This window comes from Salmo salar, chromosome ssa24, assembly GCF_905237065.1.
Source record: "Salmo salar chromosome ssa24, Ssal_v3.1, whole genome shotgun sequence".
NCBI classification, from domain to species: Eukaryota; Metazoa; Chordata; class Actinopteri; order Salmoniformes; family Salmonidae; genus Salmo; species Salmo salar.
This window is the reverse complement of record NC_059465.1, coordinates 14,517,951-14,538,905: the sequence shown is the minus strand read 5'-3', so window position 1 is coordinate 14,538,905 and position 20,955 is coordinate 14,517,951. Positions and strand designations below refer to the sequence as shown.

General features: G+C 40.3%; 1 protein-coding gene across 2 annotated transcripts in view; it reads left to right on the top strand.

Moving 5' to 3' along the window:
* The window catches only part of iqgap2 (IQ motif containing GTPase activating protein 2), a 102,473-nt gene that overhangs the window by 6,776 nt on the left and 74,742 nt on the right, over positions 1–20,955 (top strand). For both annotated transcript variants that reach the window (XM_045706983.1, XM_045706982.1), the window contains exon 2: positions 5,633–5,732. In XM_045706983.1, the coding sequence (XP_045562939.1) occupies positions 5,633–5,732 (100 nt within the window). The remainder of the gene's footprint in view (positions 1–5,632; positions 5,733–20,955) is intronic.

Genomic DNA, 20,955 nt, shown 5'->3' with positions numbered 1-20,955 from the left:
CTGCTGGAGGTCATTTTGCAGGGCTCTGGCAGTGCTCCTCCTGCTCCTCCTTGCACAAAGGCGGAGGTAGCGATCCTGCTGCTGGGTTGTTGCCCTCCTACGGCCTCCTCCACGTCTCCTGATGTACTGGCCTGTCTCCTGGTAGCGCCTCCATGCTCTGGACACTACGCTGACAGACACAGCAAACCTTCTTGCCACAGCTCGCATTGATGTGCCATCCTGGATGAGCTGGACTACCTGAGCCAGTTGTGTGGGTTGTAGACTCCGTCTCATGCTACCACTAGAGTGAAAGCACCGCCAGCATTCAAAAGTGACCAAAACATCAGCCAGGAAGCATAGGAACTGAGAAGTAGTCTGTGGTCTCCACCTGCAGAACCACTCCTTTATTGGGGGTGTCTTGCTTATTGCCTATAATTTCCACCTGTTGTCTATTCCATTTGCACAACAGCATGTGAAATGTATTGTCAATCAGTGTTGCTTCCTAAGTGGACAGTTTGATTTCACAGAAGTGTGATTGACTTGGAGTTACATTGTGTTGTTTAAGTGTTCCCTTTATTTTTTTTGAGCAGTATATATTTTTTTTGGAAGCGGGAAAAATCCATATATTAGCCACGTCATTGTTTAAGCCGCGAGGTTCAAAGCGTGGGGAAAAAAGTAGCGGCTTATAGTCCGGAAATTACGGTACCTTAACAAAGGAATGAGTCATCAAGTCTATGAGTCACCATGTCCAGTGGTGTTTAGGGCTGGGAATTGCCAGGGACCTCACAATATGATATCACGATACTTCCGGTGCCGATACGATATGTATGGCGATTCTCACGACTCAAGATTATATATGTATTACTATTAGATACTGTGATTTTATTGCAATTCGATGTTCTTCACATTGCTCACCATATGTCTGCTGTAGAGGGACAAGAGGGAGCCATGAGAAAATGAATAAAAGTGCTGAAAACAAATTGTCTCCTTGTTCTCCATCTTCTTTTTGAATAAGCTATGAAGGAAAAATACTGTTTTGGTGCAGGTACAGCCAATTAGCACAAAAATAATATAGCGTTATTGTCAAAGCAATATGATATATCGTCAGAAATAATATCCACATATGTAACTTATATATTAAAAAAAATGTAAAAAATGTCCTTCCCTCAGTTACTACTGGTGTTCTGACGGATGAAGGAAGCGACAGATTAAATATGGCCCGGCACAGTCAACAGGCAGGCTGGCTTTCCATGTAGTGTGTGTAACGGATGTCCTGGGGATCCAATACCTCTGGGGTGAGAGTTTACCAACACTCTGGTCCCCTCCAATAACACAGCTGGCCCAGTGGCCTTCAGACTGATGGATCCTTTGGTCACAGATCTTACCCTGGGCCTTCTGTAAACATTGCCTTGTGCCTTGAAATTCCGTTACTGAAAACCCACATCTAAGATATTTTCTAATTTCTCTCCTTCATGAGGATAATGAAAGTTCACAGAAGTAACGAGTAAAGATTGACCTATCAAATAGTTCGTTTTTATTACTGATATACATTTTGTTTTATTAATTAAGTGATTTAAATGACATTCATATCCACATTTATGTATTTCTTTGCAATACAGATCAGGGACCATGATGAAATTATATTACCACAATTCTGTTACCGGATGTAAACCCACTTCATTTGCTGTAGTTCAGTAACCAAAATAGATTTTTTCAAAGTCAATGTGTCATGTCATAGTTGACACCCCATTCATTCTGCAGACATAGTTGAATCTTAATTCGGAGGCGACATTTTAGTTTTTGGAAAACGTGGACATAAAATACTGAGGGAGATTGTACTGAAATTCGAAAATCTGAGTCTCAGCTAGGGCTGTTGCGGTGACCGTATTACCGCCACACCAAGTCATGACTGCAGTAAAATTCCATGTGACCGTTGAGTCACGGTAATCTCCTCTTACGCACTCTGGATGTGCTTTGGTAGTACCCAACTTGCTAATGACCATCAGGTTCTAATGGCCTGGTACTCAGGCCAATTTGTTTTTTCCCCCTCATCAATCTACACACAATACCTGATAATGACACAGCAAAAACAGTAAAAAGAAATATCACGTTTTCTTAAGTATTCAGACCCTTTGCTCAGTACTTTGTTAAAGCACCTTTGGCAGTGATTACAGCCTCGAGTCTTCTTGGGTATGACGCTACAAGCTTGGCACACCTGTATTTGGAGAGTTTCTCCCATTCTTCTCTGCAGATCCTTTAAAGCTCCTCTGCACAGCTATTTTCAGGTCTCTCTAGAGATGTTCAATTGAGTTTATGTCCGGGTTCATTGTCCTGTACTGTCCTGTGTCACAACCCTCTCTTGTGTCTGTCCATCTGCCCCACCCCATATATTTTGTTTTTTGGCATCATCATTTCAGGGTGAACAGATCCTTTATTAATTCACCCCTAAATTAGAAGTGCAATGGCTTGTCCAATTAAGTCATGTTTCAAGCAGACCTTTGCGTCACAATTTGCCCTTATGATGAGTTGAGTGTTGCAGTTTTTGGGTGAGCTCGTCTTTATCACCTGCCCCAGTGCGAGTAGGTTACAAGAGCTACAGGGCTAGATGTCACTGGTATGGCCCAATAAAGGGGCACCAATTAGGCCTGATTTCTGCTGGGATTTGTTAACAAGAGTTCTAGGCCTGATTTGCAATGCTCACCAAGGTGTGTGTGTGTGTGTGTGTGTGTGTCAGCAGTATACTCCGTTATTCTGAATGAATGGGCTTTGCAGAGATGTAGCCTAGCCTACTCAGTCAGCTGAGTTGTCTTGTCTCTGAGCCTGCCAGGGCCACTACTCCACTTTGGGTCTTGAGGGTACTTTCAGTCAGTCACCCCAGTAACTTTGTGGTCTAATCAGTCTGTAGATTTAACCAGTTAAGCCCTTTAATAATGGTCCATCAACTACATAGTCACCCACTACACGCATACTACAGACTGAGTTGCAGCATAGACATGCACTCATCAGATGTAGAATACATGTGTATATACTCACTTCACACTCTCTATGTACTGTACAGCCTCAGTAACTGCCACTTGGGCCAACCAGTCCAATCCTCCCTGTTATGAGACCCAATCTCAGGGGCTGGACGGTATTTTATTAGGATCCCCATTAGCTGTTGTGAAAGTAGAAGCTACTCTTCCTGGGGTCCACAACTTCCCTGGTAGTTGCTGTGGGTATTAGGTAGTTGTTGTTGGAATTGTTATATTACATGTTAGATATTGCTGCACTTTCAGAACTAGAAGCTCAAGCATTTCGCTACACTCGCAATAACATATGTGAACAATACGATTTGATTTGACACAGAACATTTAATAGACAAGAACAGCTCAAGAACATAACTACTTACATATCGGTACATATCTGGGCGTTGTGCTATGAGGTGTTGCTTTATCAGGTTTTCCTTTTTATTTTTTTATTTTTATTAAACCAGGTTTGCTGTTCATTTGGAAGGGAGATGGGAGTTCCATGCAATCATGGCTCTATATAATACTGTACGTTTTCTGTAATTTATTCTGCCTAACCAAAATGTTGGTTATTATTTTCTTTTTTTTAAACAACTAACATGCTGACCAGACCAGACACGTCACGCGCGCGTCGCAAAATAAATTTAGAAATCCATGTTATTCAATTATTGCACCCACACTGCTCGCACGCGCCAACGAGCATCTGCGTTGCCAAGGGCTAAAATAGAAGTCATTCCTATTTCTGAAGCAGATCGCGCTGCAAGTCCTGCCTCTCCCATCTCCTCATTGGTTTATAGAAGCAGGTACCCACGTGCCATCTTCTCATTGGTTATACCCACGTGGGTGATTGAAAGACAAAATGTTTTGCCGGTTGTCGTGGTAATACTATGAAAGTGTAGATGCCAATCACCATATAAGTTCAAAGATGAAAAAGCCTGGAAGGAGGAGAGATGACTAGAAACGATTCGGTTGACTGTTTTATGTGTGGATTAATTGTCGGAGTAGAGGACCTTGTGCATTTCAGGTAAAATAACAACTCAATGTTTATATCCCAGGACAAATTAGCTAGCAACAGTAAGCTAGCTAAATAGGACAAATTAGCTAGCATGTGCAAGCTAGCTAGCTAAATTGCCATACATGTTTAATGCTTTTCAACCTGTCCCCAAATTAATATCATTGGTTCAGAGTTTGTTTTGATATTTTAACCTGCGTGCCATGATCGCGTTTTGGTGTAGGGGAACAAAATTAATTTATGCACGATAGTGCACGCGCACAGCCGGTTTGGGTTCCGTGTAATTGACCAACTTCGGTTAAATTATTTGAATTGCATTTCATTCTGTTTTTTTCTGTGAGCTCAATGCTGCAGTTTCTCGGGAGATAAATCTGATCATGCCCGAACTGTGCGAAGTAGTAGGGAGTTGTAGTTTCCAACAGGCCAATGTTGCAGAAAATGTGTAAAGTACACTTTGTGTAGTTCTTCAAAGTTTACTTTGAAGAACTACTAAAATTGTGATTTTTGTCAGACAGCACAGACAGCAGCTCTATAGAGATGAGTTGACTTGGAGTGAAAATTATAGTCAAATAAGACAAATGTAATACACAAGTGAAATATTTGATTAAAGTAGTGTGAATAACTGATGGTTTGTATGTGAAAATCATTGGACTTTCATTAATTGTTTTATTCTGTGTTATAGCATTCAACCCGCATAATGTATTTTTTTTATTATTGAAATCGAAAATCGTGATTATTTTTTAATAATCGAACCCGAAACCGAACCGACCTCAAAAAGCACTAATCACTCAGCACTAGGATTTGAGGACTTTGAAAAGACCCCTGATGACATGCCTAGTGGGATAAGTGTGTGTGTCAGAGCTGTGTGTAAGTTGACTGCAAACAATTGGGAATTTTCAACACATTAATGTTTCTTAGAGAAAGAAGTAATGCTTTTAGTCAAGAGAGATATTAGCCCTCTGATTTCAGTGAAGAGCAAGACGTGTCGCTCTGTTCTGGGCCAGCTGCAGTTTTTCTAGGTCCTATTTGCAGCACCTGAACATATGACTGGGCAATAATCAAGATAAAATAAAACTAGAGCCAATGTTCCAATCAGTGTGTTCCAATCAGCCAGAAATAAAGGGATTTGATTGGATTAAGCAGAGTTTAGGAGCATCAGGGGGAGGGGATCTCATTAGTGGGCAGGTAAATGTCAACTCAGCTGAATCACTTGCTCCTCTGACTTCCTCCGACTGCCTGTTTTAAGTGGCTCTCAGGCTGCCTACTAACTCCTCTGTTCACATGCAGCTCTCAGAGAAACCCAGTAGACCATGTGATTTAATGTAAGCTCTGTCTGAATACTGAGGTTGTAGTAGTAGGAGGAGAGAGTCAAGTAATGCAGACCTCTCTTTGGAATATTACTGTGTGTTATAAAGTGAGGTAATACTGTCCCAAGTATCATACTGCTAGGCAGGTTTTTGATTATACATTTTTTTTAAAGAAAGGATTATATGTTGTCAGATTTTTTGTTTATGTCAAACCCAACAATTTATCAGGTAAAACACCAGATAATCCTCTCCCTCTCCCCACTGGCCCGTGTGCATCATGCTGTAACTGTAAATTGTTAGTTCATGTTTTGTTTTGTTTCTGTCTGCAGCCATTCAGGACGATGAGAGGATCTCGGCGGAGGAGATGGACGAGAGGAGACGACAGAACATCGCCTACGAGTACCTCTGTCACCTGGAGGAGGCCAAACAGTAAGAGAGGGGGAGTAGGGGGAGGAGAGTCATGGGGCTTGACATGAGAAGGGGCAGTAGATTGTGATATATTGAGTAGAGGTCGACCGATTAATCGGAATGGGCGATTTAATTAGGGCCGATTTCAAGTTTTCGTAACAATCGGTAATTTTTATTTATTTTTTAAAATGTATTTTAATATTTTTTTAAAATATTTTATTATTATTTTAATATATTTAAAAAAAACTTTTTTAATTTTTTTTTACACCTTTTATTTAACTAGGCAAGTCAGATTAAGAACACATTCTTATTTTCAATGACGGCCTAGGAACGGGGGTTAACTTGTTCAGGGGGGATTCGGGGATTCGTTTTTGCAACATTCTGGTTACTAGTCCAACGCTCTAACCACCTGCCTTACATTGCACTCCACAAGGAGCCTGCATGGCAGGCTGACTACCTGTTACGCGAGGGCAGCAAGAAGCCAAGGTAAGTTGCTAGCTAGCATTAAACTTATCTTATAAAAAACTATCAATCTTAACATAATCACTAGTTAACTACACATGGTTGATGATATTACTAGTGTATCTAACGTGTCCTGCGTTGCATATAATCGACGCGGTACCTGTTAATTTCTCATTGAATCACAGCCTACTTCGACCAACGGGTGATGATTTAACCTCTGGGGTATGTGGGACGTGACCGTCCCACCCGCGGTACACGCTATCAACAGCCAGTGAAATAGCAGGGTGGCAAATTCAAAACAACAAAAATCTTATAATTCAAATTTCTCAAACACACAAGTATTAAACACCATTTTAAAGATAAGATGCTCCTTAATCCAACCATAGTGTCCGATTTCAAAAAGGCTTTACGGCGAAAGCATAACATTAGATTATGCTAGGACAGCGCCTAAACATGAAAAACCACACAGCCATTTTCCAAACAAGGAGAGGCGTCACAAAAACCAGAAATACAGCTAAAATGAATCACTAACCTTTGATCTTCATCAGATGACACTCCCAGGACTCAATGTTACAAAATACATGTATGTTTTGTTCGATAAAGTTCATATTTATATCCAAAAATCCCATTTTACATTGGCACGTAATGTTCAGAAAATGTATTCCCACCAAAACTTCCGGTGAATGAGCACATCAATTTACAAAAATACTCATCATAAACGTTGATTAAGTTTACAACAGTTATTGAAAAAATTATAGATACACTTCTCCTTAATGCAACCGCTGTGTCAGATTTTAAAATGGCTTTACGGCGAAAGCACACTTTTCAATATTCTGAGTATAGAGCTCAGCCATCAAAGCAAGCTATACAGTTACCCGCCAAGTTCTGGAGTCAGCTAAACTCAGAATTAGTATTATAAATCTTCCCTCCTTTGCTGATCTTCATCGGAATGCACTCCCAGGACTCCCACTTCCACAAGAAATGTTATTTTTGTTCGAAATACTCCATATTTATGTCCAAATACCTCCGTTTTGTTCGCGCGTTCAGATCACTAATCCAAAGGCATAACGTGTGAGCGCAAAACCAGAGACAAAAAGTCAAATGGTTCCATTACCGTTCGTAGAAACATGTCAAACGATGTTTACAATCAATCCTTAGGGTCTTTTTAACAAAACTTCGATAATATTCCAACCCGGACAATAGCGTATTCATTACAGAGGAAAAAGAAGGAGCGGCGCGCTAGCGTACCTGCGCAGTAAACAACTCACTGGTCCCAGGCAGTCCACTGATTGACTGAGCTCTTACTCTCTGCCCAGTAACAGTAGACGCATGAAACAAGTTTCTAAAGACTGTTGACAGCCAATGGAAGCCTTAGGAAGTGCAAAATGACCCCACAGACACTGTAGTTTGAATAGGGATTAGATAGAAAAACTACAAGTCACTTCCTGGTTGAATTTTTTTCTCATGTTTTTGCCTGCCATATGAGATCTGTTATACTCAGACATCATTCAAACAGTTTTAGAAACTTCAGAGTGTTTTCTATCCAAATCTACTAATAATATGCATATCCTACCTTCTGGGCCCGAGAAGCAGGCAGTTTAATTTGGGCACGTATTCATCTGAATTTCTGAATACTGCCCCCTGTCACCAAGAAGTTAACAAGCGCATTTGCGAAAAAAGCACTGTCGTTGCACCAATGTACCTAACCATAAACATCAATGCCTTTCTTTTAAAATCAATACACAAGTATATATTTTTAAACCTGCATATTCAGTTAATATTGCCTGCTAACATGAAATTGTGTCACTGCTCTTGCATTCATTGCCTGGCTCGTTGCGAACTAATTTGCCAGAATTCTACGTAATTATGACATACCATTGAAGGTTGTGCAATGTAACAGGAATATTTAGACTTAGGGATGCCACCCGTTAGATAAAATACGGACCGGTTCCGTATTTCCCTGAAAGAAAAAAACGTTTTGTTTCGAGATGATAGTTTCCGGATTCGACCATATTAATGACCTAAGGCTCGTATTTCTGTGTGTTTATTATATTATAATTAAGTCTATGATTTGATAGAGCAGTCTGACTGAGCGGTGGTAGGCACCAGCAGGCTCGTAAGCATTTATTCAAACAGCACATTTGTGCGTTTTGCCAGCAGCTCTTCGCAATGCATTGCGCTGTTTATGACTTCAAGCCTGTCAACTCCCAAGATTAGGCTGGTGTAACCGATGTGAAATGGCTAGCTAGTTAGCGGATGCGCGCTAATAGCGCTTTCTTCTCCAACACTTTGTTTTTGCATTATTTAAACCAAATTCAACATGTTTCATTATTTGAGGCTAAATTGATTTTATTGATGTATTATATTAAGTTAAAATAAGTGTTCATTCAGTATTGTTGTAATTGTCATTATTACAAAATAAAATTAATCGGTATCTGCTTTTTTTGGGTCCTCCAATAATCGGTATTGGCTTTGAAAAATCATAATCGGTCGACCTCTAATATTGAGTGGCTTTTTGGTGTGCATGTCTGCCCTCATCAGATGACAGCAGACTGTAATGCGGCACATTGGAGTGTGTGATAAGCAGTTGAGTATATGACTCAAAAGACAGACTAGCGCTCCTGCTGATAACTACTGATTCTGCTGGGGATTCAGGTAAACTAACTGACATCTAAGAGCGCTTGGTTCCCATTGGACTGAAGGAAGAATGACTTTCATGCTTGAGATGCATAAGAGGACAGCTATTGTAATCTCATTCACACATTAGAGCCCACAATGTCAACATGGGGCAACCACTGTAGTGTGTGTAGGATAATATAGTCAAGATGTTGACAAGGTTATAAATAATGATTTTTAATTGAAATAATAATTGTGTCCTTCAAATTTGCTTTTGTCAAATAATCCTCTATTTGCTGCAATTACAGCCTTGCAGACCTTTGGCATTCTAGTTGTCAATTTGTTGAGGTAATCTGAAGAGATTTCACCCCATGCTTCCATGATGGGCACTTCCCGAAAGGGTTGAGATCCGGTGACTGTGCTTGTCATTCCATCATACCAGCTGACTGCTTCTTCCCTAAATAGTTCTTGCATAATTTGGAGCTGTGCTTTGGGTCATTGTCCTGTTGTAGGAGGAAATTGGCTCCAGTTAAGCGCCGTCCACAGAGTATGGCATGGTGTTGCAAAGTGGAGTATTAGCCTTCCTTCTTCAAGATCACTTTTACCCTTTACAAATCTCCCACTTTACCACCACCAAAGCACCCCCAGACCATCACATTGCCTCCACCGTGCTTGACAGATGGCGTCAAGCACCCCTCCAGCATATTTTCATTTATTCTGTGTCTCACGAATGTTCTTCTTTGTGACCGGAACACCTCAAACTTAGATTTGTCTGTCCATAACACATTTTTCCAAATCTTCCTCTGTCCAGTGTCTGTGTTCTTTTGCCCAGCTTAATCTTTTCTATTTATTGGCCAGTCTGGGATGTGGCTTTTTCTTTGCAACTCTGCCTAGAAGGCCAGCATCCCGGAGTCGCCTCTTTACTGTTGACATTGAGACTGGTGTTTTGCGTATACTATTTAATGAAGCTGCCAGTTGAGGACTTGTGAGGCGTCTGTTTCTCAAACTTGATACTCTAATGTACTTGTCCTCTTGCTCAGTTGTGCACCGGGGCCTCCCACTCTTCTATTCTGGTTAGAGCCAGTTTGCGCTGTTCTGTGAAGGGAGTAGTACACAGTGTTTTATGAGATCTTCAGTTTCTTGGCAATTTCTCGCATGGAATAGCCTTCATTTCTCAGAACAAGAATAGACTGACGAGTTTCTGGACATTTTGAGCCTGTAATCGAACCCACAAATGCTGATGCTCCAGACACTCAACTAGTCTAAAGAAGGCCAATTTTATTGCTGCTTTAATCAGAACAACCGTTTTCAGCTGTGCTAACATAATTGCAAAAGAGTTTAATGATCAATTAGCCTTTTAAAATGATAAACTTGGATTAGCTAACACAATGTGCCATTGGAACACAGGAGTGATGGTTGCTGATAATGGGCCTCTGTACGCCTATGTAGATATTCCATAAAAAATCTGCCGTTTCTAGCTACAATAGTTATTTACAACAATAACAGTCTACACTGTAGTTCTAATCAATTTGATGTTATTTTATTGGACAAAAAATGTGCTATTCTTTCAAAAACAAGGACATTTCTAAGTGACCCCAAACTTTTGAACGGTAGTGTATATTTAAAAAAAAGATTGGTGTGAAGGAGTCTTAATACAGTTGGTTGATGACATACAGTAATAAAATATTGGTTGATGGGAAGGGAAAAAAAGGTTGGTTGTGAAAAAACAACGTTGACTTTTCCTGAGAGCTTTGAGCGTACCCGATACTGAACCACTTCCTGTCCTCTGTATGAAGGCACCTAACAGGAAGCGTCCCCTCATGTTCGGGCGTGCTTTTTTTAGGACTTCCCCACCACACCTCTGCAACCAACCCAGAATAATCATACCAAAATCAAAGCTGCTATATCTGTACCATGGTTATATCACCAACCAGTGGGTGGTTTGAACACTTCTAGCCTATATGTGTTGAGGTCAGAGTTTGCTTTGTACTGGTATGGCTCTACATTGGCCCCCTGGTGAGATTTTGGATTGAGGTTTGACTGCAGAATGTGGACTTTGATTTGGTAGAGAACAGAGAATTGGTGCATATGTAGTATCTTAATTTGAACACTCTGTTGCTGGAGAACTTTCCTGCAAAGCAGGAAATGGAAAACTTGTGTATTTAAGGTTTAAAAAGGCTTCTGAAGTTTAATTTCAACTTTTTTCCTTATGAAGGTATCAGCCCCTACAAAAATGTCCATTCATAACCCATATAATAATTCACATTTCCTTTTGCTGCAGGATTCTTTTTCTGCTGTAGCAAACTTTATCAAATTAAGATCCTACATCTGTAGTGGTATCATTTGTGACTTTATTGGTTTCATGGATCTGTGTCTCTGTCAAAGTGTAATATGGAGTCTGTTGACAAACTACTCTGTCCTGTTAACCTGGAAGAGACAGCCCTCTCACCACCCACCTAGACAGTAGCAGGCAGGGTTGGGAAGGTTACTTTCTAAATGTAATCAGTTACTGGTTACCTTTTCCAAAATTGTAATCATTAACGTGACTTTTAGATTACTTTCCCCTTAAAGGGCAATTCCGCTGCTTTTCAACCTCATTCATTATCTCCAGCACAATACCAGTGTCTACATATGTGAAAAATACACGTTTTTATGATCTGTGGTTAAAAAAGATGAGAGAGGTCCTAAAGAATGCTTCTATGTGACATCACAGGGTAGGATTAAAAGTAAGAATAACAGTGGTTTTCAAAACCTGCAATGAGTTTCTAGCCAGAGGGAGGGTATTTTCTTGCTCCCCACACTAGAGGTCGACCGATTAATTAGGGCCGATTTCAAGTTTTCATAACAATCGGAAATCGGTATTTTTGGATGCCGATTTTTTTTTAATTTTTTTAAATTTATTTTTATATATTTATATATATATATATATATTTTTTTTTTTTCTTTTATTAAAAACATTTTTTATATGAAATTTACACCTTTATTTAACTAGGCAAGTCAGTTAAGAACACATTCTTATTTTCAATGACGGCCTAGGAACAGTGGGTTAACTGCCTTGTCCAGGGGCAGAACAACAGATTTTTACCTTGTCAGCTCGGGGATTCAATCTTGCACCCTTACGGATAACTAGTCCTACGCTCTAACCACCTGCTTTGCATTGCACTCCACAAGGAGCCAGCATGTTACACGAATGCAGGAAGAAGCCAAGGTAAGTTGCTAGCTAGCATTAAACTTATCTTATAAAAAACAATCAATCATAATCACTAGTTAACTACACATGGTTGATGATATTACTAGTTTTATCTAGCCTGTCCTGCGTTGCATATAATCGCTTAGATACACGTTGCTCCAACGTGTACCTAACCATAAACATCAATGCCTTTCTTAAAAGCAATACACAAGTATATATCTTTAAACCTGCATATTTAGTTAATATTGCCTGCTGACATGAATTTCTTTTAACTGGGGAAAAATATGTCACTTCTCTTGCAACAGAGTCAGGGTATATTCAGCAGTTTGGGCCGCCTGGCTCGTTGCGAACTGTGAAGACTATTTCTTCCTAACAAAGACAGCTGACTTCGCCAAACGGGGGGATGATTTAACAAAAGCGCATTTGCGAAAAAAGCACTGTCGTTGCACCAATGTACCTAACCATAAACATCAATGCCTTTCTTAAAATCAATACACAGAAGTATATATTTTGAAACCTGCATATTCAGCTAAAAGAAATCCAGGTTAGCAGGCAATATTAACCAGGTGAAATTGTCACTACTCTTGCGTTCATTGCACGCAGAACTAATTTGCGAACTAATTTGCCAGAATTGTATGTAATTATGACATAACATTGAAGGTTGTGCAATGTAACAGGAATATTTAGACTTAGGGATGCCATCCGTTAGATAAAATACGGAACGGGTCCGTATTTCACTGAAAGGAAAAACATTTTGTTTTCGAGATGATAGGTTCCGGATTCGACCATATTAATGACCTAAGGCTCGTATTTATTATATTATAATTAAGTCTATGATTTGATAGAGCAGTCTGACTGAGCGGTGGTAGGCAGCAGCAGGCTCGTAAGCATTCATTCAAACAGCACTTTTGTGCGTTTTGCCAGCAGCTCTTCGCTGTGCTTCAAGCATTGTGCTGTTTATGACTTCAAGCCTATCAACTCCCAAGATTAGGCTGGTGTAACCGATGTGAAATGGCTATCTAGTTAGCGGGTGCACCCTAATAGCGTTTCAAACGTCACTCGCTCTGAGACTTGGGAGTGGTTGTTCCCCTTGCTCTGCATGGGTAACACTGCTTAGAGGGTGGCTGTTGTTGACGTGTTCCTGGTTCGAGCCCAGGTAGGAGCGAGGAGAGGGACGGAAGCTATACTGTTACACTGGCAATACTAAAGTGCTTATAAGAACATCCAATAGTCAAAAGTATATGAAATACAAATCATATAGAGAGAAATGGTCCTATAATTCCTATAATAACTACAATCTAAAACTTCTTACCTGGGAATATTGAAGACTCATGTTAAAAGGAACCACCAGCTTTCATATGTTCTCATGTTCTAAACGTTAGCTTTCTTACATGGCACATATTGCACTTTTACTTTCTTCAACACTTTGTTTTTGCATTATTTAAACCAAATTGAACATGTTTCATTATTTATTTGAGGCTAAATTGATTTTATTGATGTATTATATTAAGTTAAAATAAGTGTTCATTCAGTGTTGTAATTGTCATTATTACAAATGCATTTAAAAAATCGTCCGATTAATCGGCATCGGCTTTTTTCGGTCCTCCAATAATCGGTATCGGCGTTGGGAAAAAAATCATAATCGGTCGACCTCTACTCCCCACATCACCGAGAATCTCATTGTTTGAAAATCCCTATTTTCACTTTTGATGATGTCATCGGCTAGAACTTTTTAACGAATTCAAAACGTAGAAAAATGCCCCAATTTCACCTATGTTGACACTGGTATTGTGCTGGAGATAATGAAAATGAGGTTGAAAAGTGGTGTAACTTGCCTTTTTAAAAAGGTAATATTAATTTGTTAATTCAATTGAACGGTAATATTCGGTAATACCGGCACTGAACACAAGGTGAGCTATTTTCAAATCTCACTGAGCCTTTGTAACCCGAAGGTTAGCTATGCTAACAAGTACATGTAAACTCCCATCGAGAATGCTAACTAAATGCCAACGAGCGTATTGCAAACATTTTATACCGTCTCTGACCTAAACTACAGTGCCTTCGGAAAGTATTGAAACCACTTGACTTTTTCCACTTTTTGTTAAGTTAGACTTATTCTAAAATGGATTAAATAAAAATCCTCAGCAATCTACACACACTACCCTATAATGACAAATTCTACACACACTACCCTATAATGACAAAGCGAAAACAAGTATTCAGACCCTTTTGCTATGAGAGGTGAAATTGAGGATCTGGCGCTCATCCTTGATGTTTCTGCAACTTGATTGGACTACACCTGTGGTAAATTCAATTGATTGGACATGACTTGGAATGGCACACACCTGCCTATATAAGGTCCCACAGTTGACAGTGCATGCCAGAGCAAAGACCAAGCCATGAGGTTGACGGAATTGTGTCAAGGCACAGATCTGGGGAGGGTACAACAAATGCCTGCAGCATTGAAGGTCCTCAAGAACACAGTGGCCTCCATTCTTAAATGATTGAGTTTGCCAAAAGGCACCTAAAGACTCTCAGATCATGAGACACAAGATTCTCTGGTCTGATGAAACCAAGATTGAACTCTTTGGCCTGAATGCCAAGTGTCACGTCCGGAGGAAACCTGGCACCATCCCTACGGGAAGCATGGTGGTGGCAGCATTATGCTGTGGGGATGTTTTTCAATGGCAGGGACTGGGAGACTAGTCAGGATTGAGGCAAAGATGAACGGATCATAGTACAGAGATCCTTAATGAAAACTTGCTCCAGAGCTCTCAGGACCTCAGACTGGGGCGAAGGTTCACCTTCCAACAAGACAACAACCCTAAGCACACAGCCAAGACAACGCATGAGTGGCTTTGGGACAAGTCTCTGAATGTCCCCGAGTGGCCCAGCCAGAGCCCGGACTTGAACCTGATCTAACATCTCTGGAGAGACTTGAAAATAGCTGTGCAGTGACACTCCCCATCCAACCTGACAGAGCTTGAGAGGATCTGCAGAGAAGAATGGGAGAAACTCCCCAAATACAGACGTGCCAAGCTTGTAGCATCATACCCAATAAGACTTGAGGCTGTAATCACTGCCAAAGGTGCTTCAACAAAGTACTGAGTAAAGGGTCTGAATACTTATGTAAATGTAATATTTCAGTAAAAAATAAAAAAGGATTTGCAATAATAAAAAAAAAAATTGCTTTGTCGTTATGGGGTATTGTGTCCATTTTATAATAAGGCTGTAGCGCAACAAAATGTGGAAGAAGTCAAGTGGTCTGAATATACTTTCCAAAGGCACTGTATTTTCAGGACAGACATCCCAGTTCTTAACATTATACAAGTAACTCCAAAATGCTACTCACAGTTGGCTGGATGCACAAAACAAGTATTAGACAGCAAGGCTCTTGATCCAGGAGGGTATTCTCTGCTGTTACTGGCAAGCGAGGCTTGATTTTGGAAGAAGCTAACCACTTAGCTAGATGGCTAACGAGCTACTAAATTAGCAAACTGAATGCACAACTGCAGAGCATTTAGCACATTTTAGAAGTAAACTTAATAGTTATGTGAGATTTAGTTGTGAATTCCATACTGTTAACTAGATCACTTGGCGTGTGCTGCACAACAGTGAGTGACTCACAAGGCTCCGGTCTCCCGTTGTTTGCTTGTAAACAAACACCACGTGGCTGGCTACTAATGGTAAGCTTCGTAATGAAAAATTATGTGACGGGTGAAATGAATGCTATCTCTTTTAACATATTTCACAAGTTGATTGCATGTATTTACTTAATATTCCATTTCTAAGAAAACTTTAAAGAAATCGTTTTTACTATTGACTGTATTGAAAACCATCCCTTGGCTATTTCCAAATACTCCAAGCATAAGTCATTCCAATTAATTTAATACCCCTTGATCTTCAAGAATATGACTTGGAAATATAGATTAGCTAAATTGTTTTACCTGGGCATAAACTAAGGATTTATTAGCCTATAGTCAACTCTGTTTATGATTGTGTTATAGATGAATGATTGGGCTCATTGCTTCGAGTTGAAAAAGAGATGCTGTTCCCATGAAATGGCATGCTTCGCGCACTACCCGAAAGTCCTGAAAAATGAATGCCATCTGCTGCATTTCGTATAGGCCTATTTATGTTTTTGTTGGTGACACCATGATATCTTGATAATTTGCAGCTGTTTACAGTGGCAAAGTATGTGAGCCTTTTGGAAATACCTGGATTTCTGCATAAATTAGTCATCAAATTTGATCTGATCTTCATGTTTCAGTTCAGCAATATTCTTTGGATTTCTGATGTGAACTGCTCTCTTGAGGTCATACCACAGCATCTCAGTCAGGCTGAGGTCAGGACTCCAGAAAGTGTATTTTCTTCTGTTGAAGCCATTCTGTTGTTGATTTACTTCTGTGTTTTGGGTCGTTGTCTTGTTGCATCACCCAAGTTTTGTTGAGCTTCAATTGGCAAACAGATAGCCTTACATTCTCCTGTAAAATGTCTTGATAAACTTGGGAATTAATTTTTCCGTCGACAATAGCAAGCTGTCCAGGCCCTGAGGCAGCAAAGCAGCCCCAAACCGTGATGCTCCCTCCACTATACTTTGCAGTTGGGATTAGGTTTTGATGTTGTGCTGTGCTTTTTTTTCTCTCCGCAGATAGTGTTGTGTGTTCCTTCCAAACAGCTCAACTGTAGTTTCATCTGTCCACAGAATATTTTGCCAGTAGTGCTGTGGAATATCAAGGTGCACTTTTGCAAACTTCAGACGTGCAGAAATGTTTCTTTTGGACAGCAGTGGCCTCTTCCGTGGTGTCCTCCCATGAACACCATTCTTGTTTAGTGTTTTACGTATCGTAGACTCGTCAATAGAGATGTTAGCATGTTCCAGAGATTTCTGTAAGTCTTATTCTTCTTAACCTCATTGAGCATTCTGCGCTGTGCTCTTGCAGTCATCCTTGCAGGATGGCCACTCCTAGGGAGAGTAGCAACAGTGCTGAACTTTCAAATTTTTTATAGACAATTAGTCTTACCGATTGACTGATGAACATCAAGGCTTTTAGAGCTATTTTTGTAACCCTTTCCAGCTTAATGCAAGTCAACAATTCTTAATCTTAGGTCTTCTGAGATCTCTTTTGTTCGAGGCATGGTTCACATCAGGCAATGCTTCTTGTGAATAGCAAACTCAAATTTTGTCAGTTTTTTTTTTTATAGGGCAAGGCAGCTCTAACCAACATCTCCAATCTCGTCTCATTGATTAGACTCCAAGTTAACTGACTCCTGACTCCAATTAGCTTTTAGAGAAGTCATTAGCCTAGTGGTTCATACTTTTTCCAACCAACACTGTGAATGTTTAAATTATGTATTCAATATAGACAAGAAAAATACAATTTGTATGTTATTAGTTTAAGCTTAGATGAAGATCAGATCAAATTTATGCAGGAATCCAGGTAATTCCAAAGGTTTCACACTTTTTCTTGCCACTAATTATAAGTCTATTGACGCACCCGTGCTTCAATCTAAGTAACATAATAAAAAAATCCTCCCCTTTCCTGTTCTATGGAAAGGGGAGACTCTCGTGAACACGATGGTGTTCTTCAATTTGTTCTGTAACCCCCAAGTGTCACGGGACTTGTCTGAAGGTATCCCATACAAACAAATGGAGGTAGTTTTGTGCCAACAAAAATAAGGGGTTAAATATGTGTCCCAGAAATGTCCTGCACTTTCTTATCGTCTAGATATAGGACAGACACTTCAAAACTTTTTTTTTTTTGCCATTTATGAATGTTACTCAATGCGTTTCTATGGGTTGTAGTAGTAAAGGCCAAATTCATTATTATAATTTTTTTTAAGACACACATACATACATGCATAAGGGGGTCCTAAAAAACAACCATATGTTAGCTTTGTACCTATTGGGCTAAAATACACATGCAGTGCATTTGGTAAGATTTCAGACCCCTTCCACATTTTGTTACAGCATTTTTATAGAATTAAGTACATTTTCCTCATCAATCTACACACAATACCCCATAAGGACAAAGCGAAAACAGGTTTTTAGACATTTTATCAAAAAACAAATACCTTATTTACATAAGTATTCAGACCCTTTGCTGTGATACTTGAAATTGAGCTCCGGTACATCCTGTTTCCATTGATCATCCTTGATCTGTTTCTACAACCTGATTGTAGTCCACCTGTTGTAAATTCAATTGATTGGACATGATTGGGAAAGGCACACACCTGTTTATATAAGGTCAGAGCTAAAAACCAAGCCAGGAGGTCAAAGGAATTGTCCGTAGAGCTCCGAGACAGGATTGTGTCGAGGCACAGATCAGGGGAAGGGTACCAAAACATTTCTGCAGCATTGAAGGTCCCCAAGAACACTGTGGCCTCCATCGTTCTTAAATGGAAAAAGTTTGGAACCACCAAGACTCTACCTGAGCTGTCCATCTGGCAAACTTAGCAATTGGGGAAGAAGGGCTTTGGCCAGGGAGGTGACCAAGAACCCGATGGTCACTCTGACAGAGCTCCAGAGTTTCTCTGTGGAGATGGGAGAACCTTCCAGAAGGACAACCATCTCTACAGCAGGCCACCAAAATGGCCTTTATGGTAGAGTGGCCAGATGGAAGCCACTCCTCAGTAAAAGGCAAATGACAGCCCGCTTGGAGTTTGCCAAAAGGCACCGAAAGGACTTTCAGACCATGATACACAAGTTTCTTTCGTTTAATGAAACCAAGGTTGAACTCTTTGGCCTGAATTCCAAGCGTCACTTATGGAGGAAACCTATCACCGTTCCTACTGTAAAGTGTGGTGACGTCATTATGCTGTGGGGATGTTTTTTCAGCGGCAGGGACTGGGAGACTAGTCGGGAAAGATGAACAGAGCTTGAGAGGCTCTACAGAGAGGAATGGGAGAAACTCCAAATGCAGGTGTTCCCAAGCTTGTAGCGTCATACCCAAAAGACTCGAGGCTGTAATCGTTGCCAAAGGTGCTTCAACAAAGTACTGAGTAAAGGGTCTGAATACTTATAAAATGTGATATTTCAGTTTTTTTCTAAATTTGCAAGAATGTGTAACTTGTTTTTGCTTTGTCATTATGGGGTGTTGTGTGTAGATTGAGAAAAACAATAACAATTTAATCAGTTTTAGAATAAGGCCTTAACAAAATGTGGAAAAAGTCAAGGGGTCTGAATACTTTCCGAATGCATCGTACATTTGTGAACAGCCATCCACAACGACCACAATTTTTAAGGCACAAATAGCTAAATGAGAGAGCAGCAGTATGATTCACATCAATGCACTATGTAGATATAAAAAATGTATGATATCTGTGTAGCCTACTACGGCTGACACAACTGCTGTCATCCTTACCGCCAAGCGTTTATTCGAGTTTGATATTTTTTGGATGCTGACAGCAGTCGCACCATTGGAAGACACAGCTTGGACTGTAGACTACAAAAGCCTATTCCTGCTCTTCCCACAATCCATCAAACACATTTGGTGTGTTAGTGGTCTCTGACTTGTGGTCAGACTCGATTTAGGCGGAACCAGCTTTTAATAAAGGTTAAATTAAAAAAATTCCGTGCAGCTTTTTTCGGTACTGATTTGAAATATTGAGAGAACCAAGGTGTCAATTGTTTTTTTTTGCTGATCTGATTGCATTACTTTTGTTGGTACCGGATTGCAGTTAGGTTTTTTTGTGGTAATCCGTTACTCCCCAACCTGGTAGCAAGACATACCTCTTTCCCACACACACACCTTACTTCCTGTGGCGTTTCTCTTGGAAGCACGGCTGATTTCCCATCTCTCTCCTTCATCACTGGTAAAGCCTCTATTCTGGGAAGCCTGTCATCTAGGATTAGGGTTCTGCCTGCTAATCAGGCTATTAGTGACTGAGTCGGGCAGTGGGATTAGGGCCTGTCTAACCATGCTCTGCCTCCATTCTGGGGTCAGGAGTCACAGGCACAGGGTAGGCATGCAGCCCCAGTCTAATCGGCCCATCAACCACACCCAGGAGAACGTCTTGATTATAACAACTAAACAATGCTGCTTTTGTCTTCTCTGGTAAATGAGGTTAATGTGGGTTACACGTATGATAACTAAGATAATACAGTGGTATTGTGCCTCACACCTGCCCTGTGACTCACACGTTACAACCATAGTTTACCGTAACAGCCTTGCAAAAGGGCTTACTAACAAAGACCAGACGTTAGACATTCATTTATAGAATGTATGCCTACCTCAGTCTGTTTAACCAAAACTGTAGTGCAGTGATAACACTGCACTGGTACCAGCCTTGTACGACACAGCTGCTGATATAGGCTAGGCATAAGCCTAGACATTCTTTTACAGACTCATAGGCTGTCCACCGTGAGACACACCCACTCTCTGTCTCACACTCAAAACCACACACACCCCCCTGTGGTAAAGGGGGACTTTGTACCTGTAGTGCTGAGTAAACAATCTGTCAGCTTGCACATGATGTGGGTTTTTTGATATGGAGTCTTTTTTTTTTACCCTTGGTACCCCTCACTTCATCAATGAAGTTTTAGTTACGTTTTTATACATTGGGCAAGGAATGGGCCTATCAACTATAGAACTTTGAAAAAAAAGTGTTTGTCTTCCATTTTGTCTGATCTTTGATAATTTATTTAAGCCTAAATTATATTTTGACTAACTTAGCTAAAGTAGCATTAAGAGTTGTCTAATCAAACATGCGAAAATACCCTCCGTGCCGCTAGTATCACACAAAACATTACATAGCGTGAGAGGGGAGGCTTACGGCGCAAAGTACATATTGTACACATACAATTTAGTGTAGTAGCGCTTGGCTAAACAGTTTAGTTTAGGCTAATGTGGACTGGTGTGGGACATCTCCTTTTGTCCCAGAGAGCAGTAGGCAATATGTTGTTTAGCCTGGCCACAGGTCTGACAGTAACAATGACAGGAAAGAGTGGCTGGGGAGTTGTAAACACTGTTGTTG